The 17,222-nt window shown below is 48.3% G+C and overlaps 1 protein-coding gene across 1 annotated transcript in view; it reads right to left on the bottom strand.

The window, feature by feature from the left end:
* The window catches only part of UBE2D2 (ubiquitin conjugating enzyme E2 D2), a 28,525-nt gene extending 11,897 nt beyond the window's left edge, over positions 1-16,628 (bottom strand). Inside the window, exons 1-5 of the mRNA XM_088522689.1 lie at positions 16,507-16,628; positions 7,632-7,695; positions 2,878-2,909; positions 2,693-2,770; positions 2,499-2,604 (exon numbers count right to left, since the gene is read on the bottom strand). Coding sequence (XP_088378815.1) covers positions 2,499-2,604; positions 2,693-2,770; positions 2,878-2,909; positions 7,632-7,695; positions 16,507-16,530 — 304 coding nt within the window. The 5' untranslated portion in view covers positions 16,531-16,628. The remainder of the gene's footprint in view (positions 1-2,498; positions 2,605-2,692; positions 2,771-2,877; positions 2,910-7,631; positions 7,696-16,506) is intronic.
* Between the last annotated feature and the right edge of the window lie 594 nt (positions 16,629-17,222).

The raw sequence follows: 17,222 nt of genomic DNA on the forward strand, positions 1-17,222 counted from the left end.
AGTATGGGCTACTCCACAGTAATTGCAAAAGACTATCCAGTCACACGAGCAGCTGACTGATCTCTCCCACACGCCTCAGAAGAAAGTGGCTTGTGATGAACTGGTTCCTAGAGGACAGTTTCTAGCCCTCCCTGTATGATTTCAGCGTAAATACTCCTTTCTGAGCTATGTTTCAGCCAAAGTTTTTCAACAGCTTGCTCCCACTGCTACTCCCTTGTAAAGGTACCACAAGCCAGGAAATATTTAATGAAATTCCTGCTACCAATATGAAGCTATTGCTTTTGAAGGAACAGCAACACAAGTTTCAAGCTTAACTACTAATATTTCTAATCTTGCTGTTCACCTAAATTACCTAATCTTACCGCTTTTCCTATCACAGGACACTTGCTCTTTGCCAGTGCTGTGATCAGGCGTCCTGAAGAGCTTGAACTTGATGGAAAAAGCTGCCTGCCCTAAAAGACTCAGGCTGCCTTTGCAGAAAAATATTGATGCTTGTTCAAGATAACATCTGTAGAGCAAATAGTTGGTCTTCCCCCGTAACAGGCTGTGTCGTGTTTTCCGACGAGCACCTCTGTTATTTTGGGGAGCAATGCTCCTGATTTCTATAAAGTGATCCATAAGAATTCCTCTTGCTGCTTTTAATTCTTCCGTGAAACAAATGCCAATAGGAAAGACCTTTCTCAACCTCTAAGTCATGCCACAAAGCAGTTTGTGGGCTCATACAAGTGAACGAGGAACAGTAATAAAGGCACCGGAGAAGAAGAAGTAATAAAGGCTCCGGAGCGCGTGGGCTCCACAGCACCACATGGCTGCGCTGCTGCTGGGGGTGCTCTAGCCGAGGCCCGAGGATGCAGTTTGAAGCAGACCCAGGAGGTGACAGAGGGAAAAAAGGACTTCAGGGCAGAGAGGGAAGCAGCTCGAGAGCACAGAGCGCTTTGCAACGCACATACAGTTAACACCAAGACTGGACTTTTTATGACTCTGCCAACTTACTAGGACAGCCATGGTGAGAAAGCGCATTCATTTCTTGAATTCTTGTAATATGCTTTTAACTCTCCTACTAACAGTGTTCTTGGAAGTACTAGAAAATACCCTATTTACCAGCCTCTTAGATAATGCCACTTTGGAAGCTCTGAAATGAATAAAGAGATACTACTGTCACCTATTCTCCAACCACAGCGTTACAAACAGACAACAATTTAATCCCACAAAGGCATCTTTCTGTCTCCAACAGAAGCCAGCACTTGACTGCCAGCACTGAGAAGGGAAGTGGTGCCAACCTCACAACCCTTTGCCCCTTACTACTATCATTTCTTCAGCTCTTTCAACTCACAGTGAAGACTCAGAGCTTCATGCACTGGCGGATTCCCTTGTGGCAAGGGCCAGGGCAGATACTGTTTTTGCCTTCCCACCTGCTTCTACAAATGCAGAAGCCTCTCTGGACACAGAAGGTAGGAACTTGCCTGGTTCACTTAGAGGGAGACAGCTGTAAGGAAGAGAAGGCCAATAGGAGCCACCTGGCTGAACCAAAAGAAACTGTCCTAGGAATAATAGCACATGTAGTTGGAGGGAAGTATTATGGGCAACAGGAGAACCTGCTAGAGCCAGGAAAGATGTGAAGGGTCCTCTAATACCCTTAGAGGTAATAACTTTAAGTCAGATACTTAAAAGTATTTCCCAAAAGTTGTGGTACTTGGCAGCAGTTTTAGTAACAGAGCTAATGTGCAGCTATAGAAGGGAATGATCAAGACATCATCCACTTGCAGAAAAGATCTAAAGTTTTTTTTCTGAATTGCTGTGCCTGCAAGGCAACAGCTAGAAGGCCAAGTCTTCTTTCAAGCAGTTTAGAATACCACTGACTTGCATTAAACAATGTGACTACTGCTTTAATAGGCAAGAGAGCTTCCAGGGAGACCTAAAACTCTTTGGCTAAAAGCAGCACTAAAAATACTGCAAGCCAATTACTTTTAAGAAATCTTCCAGTATTACAGACTCGTAAATCATTTTTCAAAACTAAGCAACAAATTCCTGATGTTCTCGAAGAGAGAGATCCATCTTCAGTGACCAAAAAAGTAGGTTTCAGATATTCTTTAAGACGCTTTAAGAACACACCTGTTTTCCTACATGGTCTCTCACGTGGCTTTTTAGACCCTGAAGAAGCCGTGTTCTCGCGCACGAGTTTCAAGCTATTTCTTAGTTCAAGTGTTTGGACTCAAGTGCAGTCAATCTGCTCCCCTCCCCATGGGGAGACCATTAGCCAGACCTACCTGCTCCGGGGGCAGAGCTAAACGGCCTCCCTATGGAGACAGGGAGGCAGACGGAATGCAGAGCATTCAGCACTCACGAGCCAGGCAGGAGGCAGATGTGGGGCCACAGAACCAAAGCTGTGGCCACAAGGGCAGGGAAGGGTAGAAACACAGCAGTTTTTCCAAACTCAATACCCAGATCAGCAAGTAATTCACTTCAGCAGTGTAAAATTAAATAAGTATAGGAGGTACCTTTTGAAATAGTTAGTGCTGGAGACCACTGTGACCGTAGAATATCAAGACAAATGCTGCCATTACTGTTAATATTTGGATGATAGATTCTTGTTGTAAATGCAACCTGGAGAAGAAGGGGAAGTTCAGTACAGGCTCACAAATGTACATTGCAACATATGGTGCTACAGGGATTCACAGCACAAGCCACTCACCTTAGGTGGTTTGAAGGGATAATCTGTTGGGAAGTGAATTGTCAAGAAAAATACGCCACCCTGATAGGGACTGTCGTTCTGTAAATGAAGAAGAATCAATATTGAGTTGGAGGAGTTGTTTACGAGAGAACTAGTCTTAAAAAGACAGTTAAAAAGTCTGTGAACATCAATTCTTTCATACTTACAGGTCCCATTATTGTAGCTTGCCAATGGAACACTGAAAAAGAGAAAAAGTGATTTACTACAGTTTCAGCCCAGAGAAGCTCAAGCAATGAGCCACTTCCTTGCAGACAAAGCGCTACAATGCAGGAGTCTATTTGTAAAACAAAACCTTCTGAAAGGCTGCAGGGAGGCGAGCCAAAGAGCCGAACAGAGACAGGATGAAGCGCCCGATGCTCCACTCGCACTTGATTTACACTTGCAGCGCCTGCCGTGGCGGTTTACACCCATCACCCGGCCCCAGACATCCCCTCCCGACAAAAACCCGGGCAGTCAGAGTCACTGTTTTAAACCTCCTACAGACTGGTACATTCAATTTTGTAGTTTCCCGTGGGTTTCTGCAAGAACCTGAACCAAAGGCCAGTTTCCAGTGCCTGCAGCGCCCTCTTAGAGCCACTTACAGCCAAGCACAAGCACATCCTTCCCTAGGCAGCATATCTCCCATATGGGCTCTTCGTTGAAGGGCCAACCCAAGGGCAAGACCAAGCCTTAGCCTAGAGACGACCTAAACCCAGCATTGCATCTATTTTAGCTAAGTCTCCACCCTGCCTCTATTTCAGAGGAACAGAAACCAAGATCATTTTTAGGAGGTAAGAATGACAAAGGAATACAGCAAAGCCAGCTAAGTATTTGAAAGCAGGATGTACTAGCCCATGCTGTAGGTTAAATCAATTTAATATTAAGTTTCATTCACATGTTCAAGAGAATACATAAGGCTGGTAATAGAGGACTGTGGAGAATGCCTTTACGGTGCAGAAAACAAGCAAGATCAGTGCTGTTAGAAAGGAAAAAAAGGGAATTCTCATGCAGACCAACATCGCCCTGGGATTCCTCTGCTTCCTCTGCAGGGTGCAGTGAGGGCCCACTCGAGCTGCAGCGCTTTAGCAGGTGCTCAGCAGTATTACAGGAGCTCTCCCTCTGCACAGACATCAGCTACGTATTTACGGTACCTTCGGAGCAGGGCAGCTGTACAGAAGATTGCCTGGCTGCTACCAACAGGTCTTCTCAATTCCTACTTACAATATAGGAGTTGAAACCATCCATGTCATAAATATAACCTGCAACTCCTGTCTGCTGCTTTTAAGGCTGCTACCTGTGTCAGAGTAATCTGGGCCTGTAGGGGCACTACTTGTTCTAGCACGAGTGGTTTTTAATCCCACAGTACAGGCCTCACTGCCGAGTAAGCTACCATACAAGGGCAAAAAAAGTGGACTAGAAACAGCCAAGGCTAAGGGAGAACAGAGGTTAGTATTAACAGGTTTGTAACAGGAGGCATTTTAAACACCACCAGCCAGCAAAGAAAAACTAAACTGATGCCGAGCTGCAAAATCAAGGTAATGGCTTGTGTACTCAACCAAAGGTAGTGTTTGACCACCTTAAAATACTGCAGTCAGCTGCAGAGCTGGCCGGCGCGACCTGAGGAACAGGCCGGAGCAAGGGGACAGAGGGGGTGGCCAAGGAGAGGAGAACAGCAAGGGGGCTGCAAGTATGGAACAAGAGCTAGGAATTTCCCAGGCACAAGGAGATGCTGCAGATGAATCCATAACCCTCTAGAAAATACAGGTAACAGTGGATGTTAACGTGCACACGGCCTGCACGCTTCAAAACAGACAAGCTGTTGCAACCAGTACGGCCCTACAGAAGCCACAAAGGGCTGGGAGGGCTCTGCCAGGGAGCCTTCGACTTCTACAGATTAGATGGCTGCTTCTTTCTGACACCCGTCCCGGAGCTGGGAAAAACAAAATGCTTTAATTTGACTTTTGATTCTCACAACATCCAGGACAAGTTTGAGGAACTTTAAGATGTAAAAAGCAAAACTTAAATCAATTATTTACTTGAAAGGAACCATTCCAAAAGGTTTAAAACAAATAAAAAAGGAAGCCTGACATTCAACAGCTCAGCAGAGGTAGCTGCTTGGGAGTGAACTAAGGCACTGGGTAGTGTTTGGGAACTGTATTAAAGCTTTGGCAGTGCAACCTCTTCAGAAGGGTCTTTCCAAAGCAAATGGGGCTGGGGAGAAGGAAAGAGGGAAATAAAGCAGCATTACTGAGAGAAAGAAGATCTACCCCTGAACGAAGCTAACAGGGTGCCAGCAGCTTTCCTCTCTTTACAAGATTTATGAAATATAGGGGCAAAAAGTTGGTAAAAGGGAAGAAATTAATCAGCTGGACTAGAAAAAGCAGCACCTGGTGCAGGGGGCTCCAGGCCTTGGGGAACTGCACTGGGGCAAGGGAGCCAGGTCGGAATCAGCACCCTGGGCTGCCTATGGAAGCAGGGCCGTTTCCAGTTCTGCTCAGCTCCTCACACCTCAACACGTCAGTTCTCAGCAAAACCCTTTCAGCAGCTCTCCCAGAAGGAAAGGTGCATGAAGACACATGAATTTACCAGCACTGCTGAACACAGGAAGCAACTTTCCATGACATTTATCAATTCATCTTCCCGCCTCCCCCAGCCGATCGTCCCCAGCACCTTTGATGAACTGTTTCACAATCGAGCAGAGCTGTTCCCCTTCAATAAGCAGTTTCCAAAGCCCAGAGCACGGCTCGAGCCGCCCCTGCAAGTGCACGGGACGAGCAGCATCCGGGCGGCTCCGTCTCTCACTCGTTTCCCTATGCAGTTGCACAGCTGCCCGCCCTCAAGTACATTTTGAAAACAAAAATTACCAAGTAACAAAAGGAGCTTGAAACAACTGTTAGAATCCTCAAAAATAAATGCAGCTTTGACTTGACCGAAAGCATTGCTAAAAAAAGGCTGCATTTTCGAATATTTTTCATTCTCGAATCTGTCTTTAACTTAGTCCTAGATTTTTTTAATAGCTTTGAGTGTCTATATACTTCAGCACTCAGGTAGTTCAAAATTGACTCAATCTCAGTAGTTCATTTTTTCCCCTTTTAGAAAAGGATACACAAACGTCACATCTTAAAACACAAAAACACCTTGATTTTGAAGTAGGAAACTTGAATTTTCATTATTTCCTACTCTTGGGGCAGCCACCAGGCTGAACAGCGCATTTGTCAGATACATGAATTTGTAACTTCTTGTTGTGCAGTTTAACAGCATGGCAGTCAGAACTGAAGTGGCTGAAGCATTCATTATATGGAATTTCCTATATGGCAGAGCTGCTAAATGAAAAATATGGATTTATTTCTACTTATGTGTTTCATATATTAAGTATTGATGCAAAGGTATTTGCAGTGCAAACACACGCATTTGCCCAGGAGCCCTTGCTAAAAACAGAACAAAAAAGCAAATTCAAAGCAAAAGTCATAGAGTTACTACAAAAAAAAAAAAAAAAGCTTACCAAAAATAAGTGTAAGCCTAGTTAGAGAAAAGTCTGCTTCCAAGTGTGAAGATGTAGCAGTTCAGTTTAAAATTACGTTATCCTATGAAAAAAATTCTGAGGGCCAGGCCAACAGCTCACTCGGGAGACCTATTCACAGCTAATGAGACAGGGAACATCACCTAGCGCTGATTTACAGCAGCATCCAGATAAAGACCACTTAGTTAACAACACAACAACTTCCTCTCCCCAGCCCAAGGCATGCCGAGATAGCAGCAGGTTTTCTTCCACTGTAAATGGGTGTACTTGAGAAGAAAATGCAGAGTAGGGCTTTGTAAGCAACACACATTTTTTCCTGCTTCAACATTTCTTGATTTTTAGGAGCTTCAAAAAGGAGAAAACAAGTTCAAAGCACGCACATCAGGAGAGCAACTTTCCATACGAATGAAACAGGAAAGACCACCAGCTGACGCGCATGCCAAACATTCCCAGGCATATGGAATCAGGCTGTGCCAACTGATTTGAGCACTATTTTTAACGCAGCAGGGCCATCTGATTTACGGACGTGCTACCTGCACTTCCTTATCTCATTTGAGGCTGGGTCCACATCAAGTGACAAGCCAGTTGATTACAGCAGGATTTAAACATCCTAATTTTGCTTAGCAAGCAATCCAGAAGCAGTAAGCCAGGATGGGCAGACTCCTGCTTAAAACTGGAGAAGAGCCAAGCCTGATTTTCAGTTCTTACACTCAGATGTGCCCTACAATAACGCAAAACACATTAAAGAACAAGGGATGTTTCAATGTTCCTATAACTCACTGACCATGGTAACTATTACAAACTACAAAAACACTAAAATTACTGCATGATTCAAGCTTTAATTTGCTAATTAGTTTCCCTTGCATTCACATTTTGCCCTGCTATCCCTCAGGATTACATGTAACCCTTTCACAAAAAGCAGTGGCAACTTCAGTTTCTGTGTTAAATACTGTTAACCCTGACCTCCCTGTACTAATGTGAGGACTAGACCGATTTCCTTACAGGATCCTAAGGAAATTATATGGACTAATCTCCATATAATTTAGATACCAAACCAACTTGAAAGCTGTAGGGAGCTGGTTTGCTGCTTTGCCCAGAAAGCTACTGCAGTTTAAAAGCTTCTAGAGAGAGCACACAGTGTGAAAATAGCAGACTCACTTAAAACCAAGCCACTTAAAGATGCATGTAGTGCCCACAGCTCCCAAACTGAAGAGTGATCTTCAGTGATTTATGAGGAATGTATTAAGGGACACGGAAGGGCAGGAGTATCAGGTTTATATGTAAAGTATTATTTAGCACATTTTTAACCAAAACACTGGAAGGGTTCTCCTAGATGAGGAAAGAGGAGAGTTAGTGACTCAAGTGTTTGGTGGGTTAATATTCAGATCCTGGAGTACTCACTGTCATCACCAACAGGCCCTGCTGAACACTGTGCTGGAGGATCACGTGCCAGATCATTCAACTCCTGAAAGAAAAAACAAGAACAATGTTTTTAATACCAAAGCCAAACACATACTAACTCCAAAAGCACCACTGGTGATGCTTCAGCTACCATGGCTATGACAAGATATGTTTTTCTGATACTGTAAGGGAATTAACCCTACAAAACCATTGCCAGTAGCCCAGAAAGCAAAGCTGTACCTTAACAGTAAAATATTTAGAAATATTTAGCATGCATCTCTGGTGCAATTTAATAGTTTGAAAGACTATGTGAATATTCCTCAAGAGCCAGTCACATCAACTTTGTCTTCATTAAGGCTAAAATACAGAATTTAAGAAACCCCAGCATTATCAGGGGGTTATATACACCATTATCTGCAGGCCACAGAAAGATAAGCCAGCTTCAATCCAGACACACTCTGTGTTAGACTTCTTTTTAACCCTTGTATTCCTGCAGCTCCCCAGTTGCTCCTGCTGTGCTGAATTTATCTGTTTCAAGGAGGCGGCTGCGTCTTTGCAGTGCAGGAAATTTCAGTAGCCCAGCTGCCTTTATCACCAAATCCACGTGTCAGCAAACTGAACAAAATGCAAGGCCTCATGCAGCTATGCAAGCGCTAGCCCATGAAAACTGTCACAATTCAAGTAAAACTATTTTTAAGAAGTATTTCTATTATGCAAATATTATTCTGAAGAGAGCCTATTAAAAACCTCAAAAATTCTCTAGCTGGATGTACCAAGTAATTCAGAATGCTTTGAGCCATACCATATTTCAGTTTAAAAGTACATTTTCACCCAAGTCACAAGAAAAAAAGCGCCGCGAACCACATTTCATGCAGAAAAGTTGACACTGCCACTAGTAATTCCCGTTAGCAAACTGCTCCTCCTAAATACATCAGGTATAAGCTGGTTTTCCTGCTCCTCTTGCTCAGGAAGTGAAGCTTTAATGGGAAGTGGAAATAGAAGTAAAGCTCTGAAATCAAGCTTAGCTGCTCTAATTCTGGCTCAGCCACTGACCTGCTTTGCGTGACTTTGTTAAAGAGGTAAAAACGCTGGGCCCGGCAGGCTGGGCTTTTGCTCGCGCTGGCTCAGTCTGGGAAGCTAAATATAAACAGCAGGGAACTATGACGAGAGCTGAATCCAGCAGCCAGGCAACACTCCCGTGTTCTCCCCAGCCTGCCGGCTGCTCGCGCTTATCCGCAGGGAGAGGGGTTATCTGGAGCCCGCGGAAGACAACTCGCTGAAGGACAACCATGGGGACAAAGGCTGCCGGGGGCGGGGGGAGACCCGCTCCCAGCCTGGCCTCCTCCTGGCCTTCACAGGCTGCAGTTCGGCCCTTGAAGAGGCGACGGCCTCTAGATGTTTCAACTTCCAAAGCTGGCCAACCCTGCACACAAGCAGTCAGACACCACAACACGGGGTGAAGCCCCACTGCAGATTTACCAGAGCCCTGGAACAGGCTGCCCAGAGAGGCTGTGGAGGCTCCTTCTCTGGAGATCTTCATGCCCACCTGGATGCCACCCTGTGCCCCATGCCCTGGGTGTCACTGCTGGAGCAGGGCATTAGACTATATGATCCCTAGAGGTCCTTTCCCACCGCAACCACTCTGTGATTCTAACAGCAAGTTTGGTTTCCGTCTCAGCGAAGGCTCCCAACTCTTAAAGACTCCAGGTGGGAACTTCCTTCCCTGCCATCATGGACACCTGAAGGTTTCTGGTGCTCCCACTGAGCCTCCTGCACAGCTGATAGGAGCAAACCCTGCTTATCAGCCTTGGGGTCCCACATGGGCGCAGGAACATGCAGTCAGTCACACACTGCTTCACCAACACCTCTACAGTCACCTGAAAGCCACGCACCTTCTTTGTGGTCACTCGAGTCACGGCTGGAGAGAATGAAGCAACTCTGCACATGCACAAAGTCAGGGTGGGCATGGAAGGTTATACATACATTTTCCATTTTCAAACACTGTTGGCCTCAAATCTTCTGGAGAAGACCAATGCTACAAGTACTCAACACTTTGCTTAATTGCATCCATTAAAAAACAAAATAAAAAAAAGCCAAAGTCTCTCCACCTTGTCACTTGTATCTCTAAGTCCCAGTATTATATATATGTGTATATATATATATATATATATATACACACACACACACACATATACACGGGATGCAAAAAAAACCACTAAACTTTGGTAGGGCAAGTAGAACTATAAGGAGATGGATTTTACTCACAAGACCACAACCTACTATTCGTCTTTCCTATGCAAGGGAAAATAGCTACACACTCTGGCCACAGCTTGAATAAGTTTATTATCTAATTGGACTCCGACAACCCCTTGTGTTTACCCTACAGCTCAAGGGCAGTAGGGCAGCAGGGCTCCCACATAGGGATGGGAAGAGCAGCCTTGATGCAGCGTCACGGGAAGAGGAGCTCATGACAAAAGTCGCCCAGCTCCTCAAAAATCCTACTCAAATATACTATTTCCCTTCAATCCTCAGTCCCAGTTAGAAGTACCTGTAGGTTTTGAAGCTTTGCATTGCATCTCACCAGAAAGAGGAGGTATGAGGAACACTCACACACACAGGGCTGGATTTCAGGTTCTGCTCTAAGAGTTGGCACCAGGTTTAAGCATCACAAACTAAAAGGCCTTTGCGTGGAGCGGTAGCACCGACAAGAGCAGCAGGTCTCAGCCCAGGCCTCGGAGTGTGGCAGAGCTCTGGACAGCAGCTCCGATGCCAAGGAGCAAGTCGCGCTCCCACAGCACACCTCTAAGAATCATTAGGGTTGCAAAAGACCTTTAAGATCATCAAGTCCAACCACAAGATCCAGCAGCCACCCCAAACGTGCTACAGGACAAGGCCCAAGTGACATTTTTCACCCTCTTTAAGCTGCCTCCATGCTATTAAGACTTCCACTAGTCCTTTCTCTGATTTGCAGAACCAAATTTAAGAGAATGATAATTGCACACAGCTGCCCTCCCCGTATGAACGCAGAGGAGCGCACGCAGCACGGCCCACGTCGGCACCCACCCAAGACGCTGTCTCGTCTTCTGGGAACACCGGGGCCCTTTCCGAAGGGCTCCCAACCAGCGCCCAGCAAAGCGGCTGTTTCCAGATGTTACTTGGGTAGACTGAGCAGCAGTTTATAACCCAAAAGGAATTACTTGAGTTAAGGAACACTTGAATTCAGCCTACACGCACAATTCAAGGGCGTTTTGGTATCCTCTAGAAGCCAGTCCTACCACATGTATCAGATCCCAAGTTCCAAGGGCTGCTAATATTTCCTAGCAGTAAGGAAGAGCTTTTTGCTCAATATGAACTCAAAACTCAACACCACTGATTTTTAACTAAAACCAGCAGCAAGCTGAAACTGATTACTGTTCCAGATTGCTTCTGATCTTTAGGCAAATGGAGGTTTTGCTTTTTAAAAAGAGTGAGGGATTAGGTACCCTTTATGTTAAATTCTTCATTTTCAGCTCGTGGAAGGCTACCTCACAGCAAGCTCTTTGCAGGAGCAAAGCTGAGTTACCTGGTTTTGATTCCTGTCTTCTCCCCTGCCCTTGGAGCTGTGCCCACAGCTGAGGGCACCAACTGGACCCATCTTTATAGGCTGAAGGCACCAGCTGGTTCCCCAGTAGCAGCGAGCAGGCTGGAGCACGCTGCAAAGCAGAGCAACACTCACAAAGTCTTGCCCAAAGACCAAGCGCTGTCACACACTCCTGAACTAGTTGTCCTAATTAAAAGGCACCAAACTCCCAACAACAAGTTAGCTGCACAGCTCCAAAAAGCAGATTTGTACTTCTAAGTTCCCAGGAAAGTATTTTAGGGACAAGGGGATACGGTTGTGCCACAGGCTCATGGCTATGCTACCCGTCACGAACACCCTCAGCTAGCAGGGAGGATTTTGGGCATACCAAAGAGCAGGGGCCACAAATCTCATGAGGATCGAGGTCAACTGCCACCCTTCTCCCATGACCCATCTACCAACTAACACTTTGTAATTAAATTTGCTGTATCAAGCAGTCCAAACTGCACAGGAAGTTTTTAAAGCATTGTCAAACACAAGTTTAATTCTAAATTTTAATCCTGTAATGTTTTTCAAGTTCCAAAAGGCTCTGTTAGAGAGGTTCAAAGCTGCTCTTGTACAGAGCAAGCACCCCACATACCGCAATCCTGACAACGCTGGAAGATCAGACCAGTTTTAAAGATTTTAAGTTAATGCTGATACAGCCTTCAGCACAAATAACAACAGGAAAATTAATTATGAAGTGAACCTAGCAAGCAGTAAACACCACTGTGCTGTAGCAGTCATTGCAATTTTAGGGAATTTTAGCAAAGTTTGTTTAAATACAACAGATACTCTTAACTATCTCGAAGCAAAATCCTCTTTTTAGGACTCTGTGGTGTTCTGTCTTTCCTCCTTATTTCCTCCTTATGGAGTTTGAGTACTAAAAATTACTCAGAGACACCGATTAGCCTCATAAACCTTTTTTTTTTTTTTACAGCAGTAACTCAATAAAGTCAGATTAAAAGCTGCTTTCCTGTCAAGTTCCTTTGCCTGAAAACGCTGGAGCCTTCCTGAAAAGCCGTTTAAGACTGTGGCGGGGCGGGGGGAGTAAAATTGTAATTTAGCTGAAATAACATTTGGAGCCTCCTGAGCACTGTCTGGCAGCAGCTGGCAGAGCGCTCGGAGCCATGCAGAACAGGGTGACAGTCAAGCTGGTGGCACCTCTTCCTCACCTCAACGTGAGCACCAAGATCCCGGCTCAGCTGAGCTCCTGGCCACCTGAACAGGTCAGACACAGAAGTTAAATGTCCTAAAAGGCTGCTGAGCATTTCTTAGGCCAGGGGGTTCTACATTTATGTGTTACAGAAGTCCCTACGTGGGATGGAGCGTAGTGGCCTGTCCTCACAATGCGTTTTGCACCGCTCTACAGATGTGTTACTGCTCACGAAGCAGCACCTGCCTGCAAAGCAGTACTCGCACACACCAAGGTCAGGTGAGCACGGTCAGCAGCTCGCTGGTCTCGTGTGACTCCACAGCACCTGCCACGCTAGGGCTATGTCCTCCTGTCAACAGAATAACGGTCTTCAGCGAGGCCAAATCTGCTTTTTTGATGCTTGAAATGACTCATTTGACTGCCTCGGACTTCTTACGAGTCTCTGCAGAGCTGTCAGAAGTCGATCAGTTAACTGAGTAACCTAAGAGCCAAGCTGCAATGAGTGCAAGGGAACGAGGCTCTAGCAGTGCCACGAACGCAGCAAAACGCCAGGCCTGGGCTCTCCCTACGAGCTCAAGTCCAGAGCAAGCGCTTGCTCAACGCGGGCAGCACGCTCACCACACACTTTATACTCCAATATCACTCAAATAACTGATAATAAACCTGATGGAAGCCATCTGTCAGCAGGCTTCATTTTGACAGAAGGGGACACTTAGGACCTGGGCGTTTTACAGGGTCAAGCAGCTCTGGAGCGCAAGGGAGCCGCGCTGGGGCCGGGCATGCCACAGACCATGCTGGCTCTGCACAGCAGGGCTGCAAAAGAGGTAACAAGCTTCTAAATTCTAAGGAGTGCCCTAGGTATAGGCAATATTCCCCCAAAATAAGTAGCGCAGACAGGAATGTAGCTGAATGCAAAGTATTTTGGTTTACATTGTAAAGAGAAATCATGCATTACAGCCCTTCACTATATATCTTATCCCATTTCTGGTTATATTTAAAATAAATAAGCATGAAGATAAGAGGAACATTAATTATCCATACACTTCACAGCTACTCTGCAGTTGTTATTATTACATGCAATCCAATTTGTCCAAAGTTGAATGCTTCTTAGAACAAGAGAGGCTCAAACTTCTTTGACCAGGGAGCACTCAGGCAAGAATTAAGAAAGTTATTGCCAAAAAGACCCTGCATAGCATATAATATACATCATCTACATAATATACGCGCAGCCAGCCGGATGTTTGAGACTTTCAGGAGCACATGCTTCAAGAACAGCTGCTGCTTCTTAACACGGACACGTTACACCCGCCCGCGGCTCTGGAGAAGTCCCAGGACAACTGCGTGCCCCGACGAGGTGGCCAGGACTAGGGCTGAGCACGGGGCAGGTTATGCCGACTCCAGCACCAGGGACAACATCGTGCCAGACCCTCAGCACAGCTGCTCTGCCCCCCATGCCACCCAGAGGGGATCACCACACAAGAGGCCATTTTAAGAGCCTCGGATGTGGTGCAAATGGTGCTGTTACTCCTCAAAGTTTCTGCTTTGGTTACTTCTCGAGTTGTCACCCCCCTTCTACCAAAGCGTAGAAGAACTCTGGAGGAAATATCACAGCCCATGCTAGAAAACAACTCAAGCTGCCAAGTATTTGTAAAGCCGGGGGCAAAACTGAGAACTGGACCCTAAATATACGGAGTATAACAATACCCTCCAAAAGCACCGGAGTATCAGCTTTGGTTGTCCTTTCTTGGACTCAGGGCCGTTTCGACTTAAGCCATGTTCCCCAGCTGTCTGTTCTTGGCACACAGTGCGGGAGCAAAGATGGGAAACTTGCTGTTCTGCTGCTCCCTCCAACAAGGATGGCCACTGCGGGTGAAATGCTGCTGCCTTCCTTAAAGGCCAGAAATAAATATATATACACACACACAGCCACGTCAATATACACACACTCTGTGCAGGATTTAAAATAGCTGGAGTACATACGACCAGCGATTACCCAAGTAGGAGTGAAATACAGCCACAGTAACTCAAGTCTGAGTCCTCTTTTCCATCTGTAGCCTGACTCCCAGATAACTTTAAAAGCAGCGACAGGACAAGCAGTCGTGTTTCTCTTCGCGAACTTGGTTTTGGTCAGAGATTTTGCCTGCTGCTCCCCTCAGTAATCACTCAGTCTGCTAAAATGCATCCTACTTGCTAGAGCCCCAAACACACCAGTGCTTTAACAGTCATTTTCTCATCCCCCACCCCTTCCCAGCTGTCACATTTAGTCCCTTCTACCATTCACACAGTTTAATGCCTGGCACAGGGGTCTTTTCAAAACACCTTTAAGTCCACAAACATTTTGCTACAAGAATTCAGAAGAGACTTCACACTGAAGAATTCACACACCAACACCAGATTAAAGCGTAACTTGTTTAAGAGCAAGCCCAGCTCAACAATATCTGAAGTCTATGGGGATTTTCTGCCAAACCTATGGGTGAATTAGCTTCTCCCTTATCTGTACTTTTTGATGACCAATTAAGTAAAGAACACTTAACTTATTATTATAGACTTGATAGGAAATTTAAGTTTCTTAAAAATTATACTCTAAATCCTTCCCTTTTATACTCTCCCTATACCTCCAAGCTCTTTTCAGTTTACTTCTAGGACTTAGCCTTGATTTGATCACTACCATACATTACTTAAATAGTACGTTGTCCAACAACATACACCACAGAACTATCAGGAGATCTGGAATATTTGCCATCAGGTTCACATTTATTTCTCAGTAAATGAGACCCACACGGATAATTCAGAGCAGAAACTGCAAGGGAGGACTAGCCTGTAGATCCCAACCTCGCAGGCGGATCCCGGCCTGGCAGCTACTCCTTTCAGGGACAGGGCACCACTTCCATGCCCAACTCACCACAGCAGGGGAAAAAGTGCTTGAACACTCCTCTGAGGGAGAAAGGACCTTTTTTGTGTGTCTAAAAGCTACTTTGATGAGCAAGCCATAGCTTCAAGATCAGAGGAGAGGTTCAGAAGCAGCATTTCATCCAGAAAACTGCCTATAGAGCATGGGACACCTTTTCCAGAAGGAAGATGCCCACATCCCCTATGAGCATACGAGGGTGCTTCATCAAACAGGCTAAGCCAACGCTGCTCTGCCATGTGCCACACTATTTTGACTGGCTGAACACAGTAAACTCACTATGTGTCTTTACGCTCCGCCATGCAGCGCTCAAGACCTTCCTCTTCCTCGCGGCGCCGCGACAGAGCAGCTCCACGCGAAGCTCGGCAGCAAGCGATGCCGAGGCCTCGCGTGGAAGCGGCGGTGCTGCGCGGGCAGCCCCCACGCAGCCAAACACCCAGGGGGCCCGCGGCTCCGCGACGGCACCGGGGCCCAGTGGAGCCCCCGCGGCTGCAGCCCCCTGGCGGCAGCGCCGCCCGCGGCCCCGGCCGAGGAGGAACCGGCCGGGCCCTGCTCGGCCCCGGGCTCGGGCCTCCTTCCTGAGGGCGTCGAGCGCTGGAAAAGGACGAGCCAGGAAGGCCAAAAGCGGCTCCCTGGGAGCGCTCGGCGGCGCAGAGCGGGATTTGAGGAGCGCGGCGAGAGCTTCCACTCCGGAGGAGAAAGGAATTAGCAGGAACAAGCGCCACCTCATCCCGGCTCCCGGGGCCTTCCGCCCCTGCGGGCCGCGGCGGCGCCAGCGCAGCGGGGCCTGCGCCGGAGCCGGCCCGCTGGGCCGCCGCGCTCCCCGCCCGCAGCCCCCGGCGCCGCGGCCGCTGGAACGTGCGCGAGGAAGGCCGCGCCAACCGAAAAATATAAATAAATAGATAAAGGAAAACAAAAAAAATCACGGAAATATTTACTTCAGTATAAAAAAAAAAAAGAGGAAAATAAATAAAGGAAGGAAGAAGAGATAGAGGTTAGCGCAGCCCCCGAGCGCTCCGGGCCCTGAGCGCCGCGCACCGGGCAGGGCCCTCCGTGCCGCGGGGCCCACGGCCGCGCAGCCCCGTCCCGCGGAGGCCGTGCGGGACCGGGGGGTCCGGCCGGGTTACGTAAGGCGAGCGCTAGGCCGGGCCGGGGCGGTGGCGGCGCGGGGCCCGCGGGGCGGCGGCAGGGCGGCGCGCGGCCCTGCCCTTACCTTGTGGATTCTCTTGAGCGCCATTGTGTGCGCGAGCGGCGAGGAGGGGCGCGCGGGCGGGAGGGGAGGGGAGGGGGCACCGCGGGGACTACTTTCCGAGGGGGAGGGGAGCGGGAGGCGGAGTGCGGAGGTGGCGGCCGCGGGCGCGCCGAGAAGGGGGCGGGGCCGGGAGCGCGGGAGGCGGCGGCGCGGGGCGGGCCCGGCTCTCCCGGGGGCCCCGGGCGCTCTCGCTCGCGGCCACGGCTCGGCGCGTCCCTCCGCGGGGCCTGTATGCGCCACCGCCTCCCCCCGCCCCGCCGCGTATCACTCCGCCGCGGCCTCCCTGCTCGCCGGCGCCGCGGCCGGAGTGCGCGGGGCGGTAACGCGGCGGCGCCGCCGGGCCCTGGAGCGACGCGGGGGGCGAGGGGGGCTGGGCCGGGCTGGGGCAAGGGGTAGGCGGCGGGACTATTTGTCGCGCCGCGAGTACAGAACTCTCCAGAAGGGGGAGGGGGAGAGCGGAGGGATACAGCGCGCGGAGCGGTTGGTGGCTCGGCCCGTGACGCCGTCTTCTCGCGAGACGGAAGAAGTTCCGGCTGCGCCGCCGGGTTGCCGCCTTGGCCATGAGGTGGCGGCGGTGGGGCTGGGGCGGCAGCGCGGGGCGGCCGCGAGCCGCGCAGGGCCTCAGCAGGGCGCCCCAGCGCCGCGTCCGGCGGCGCTAAAGGCCGTTTTTTAGGCGT

This window comes from Tinamus guttatus, unplaced genomic scaffold (genome assembly GCF_059628265.1).
Source record: "Tinamus guttatus ecotype Peru unplaced genomic scaffold, ASM5962826v1 Tinamus_guttatus_pri_ptg000155l, whole genome shotgun sequence".
NCBI classification, from domain to species: Eukaryota; Metazoa; Chordata; class Aves; order Tinamiformes; family Tinamidae; genus Tinamus; species Tinamus guttatus.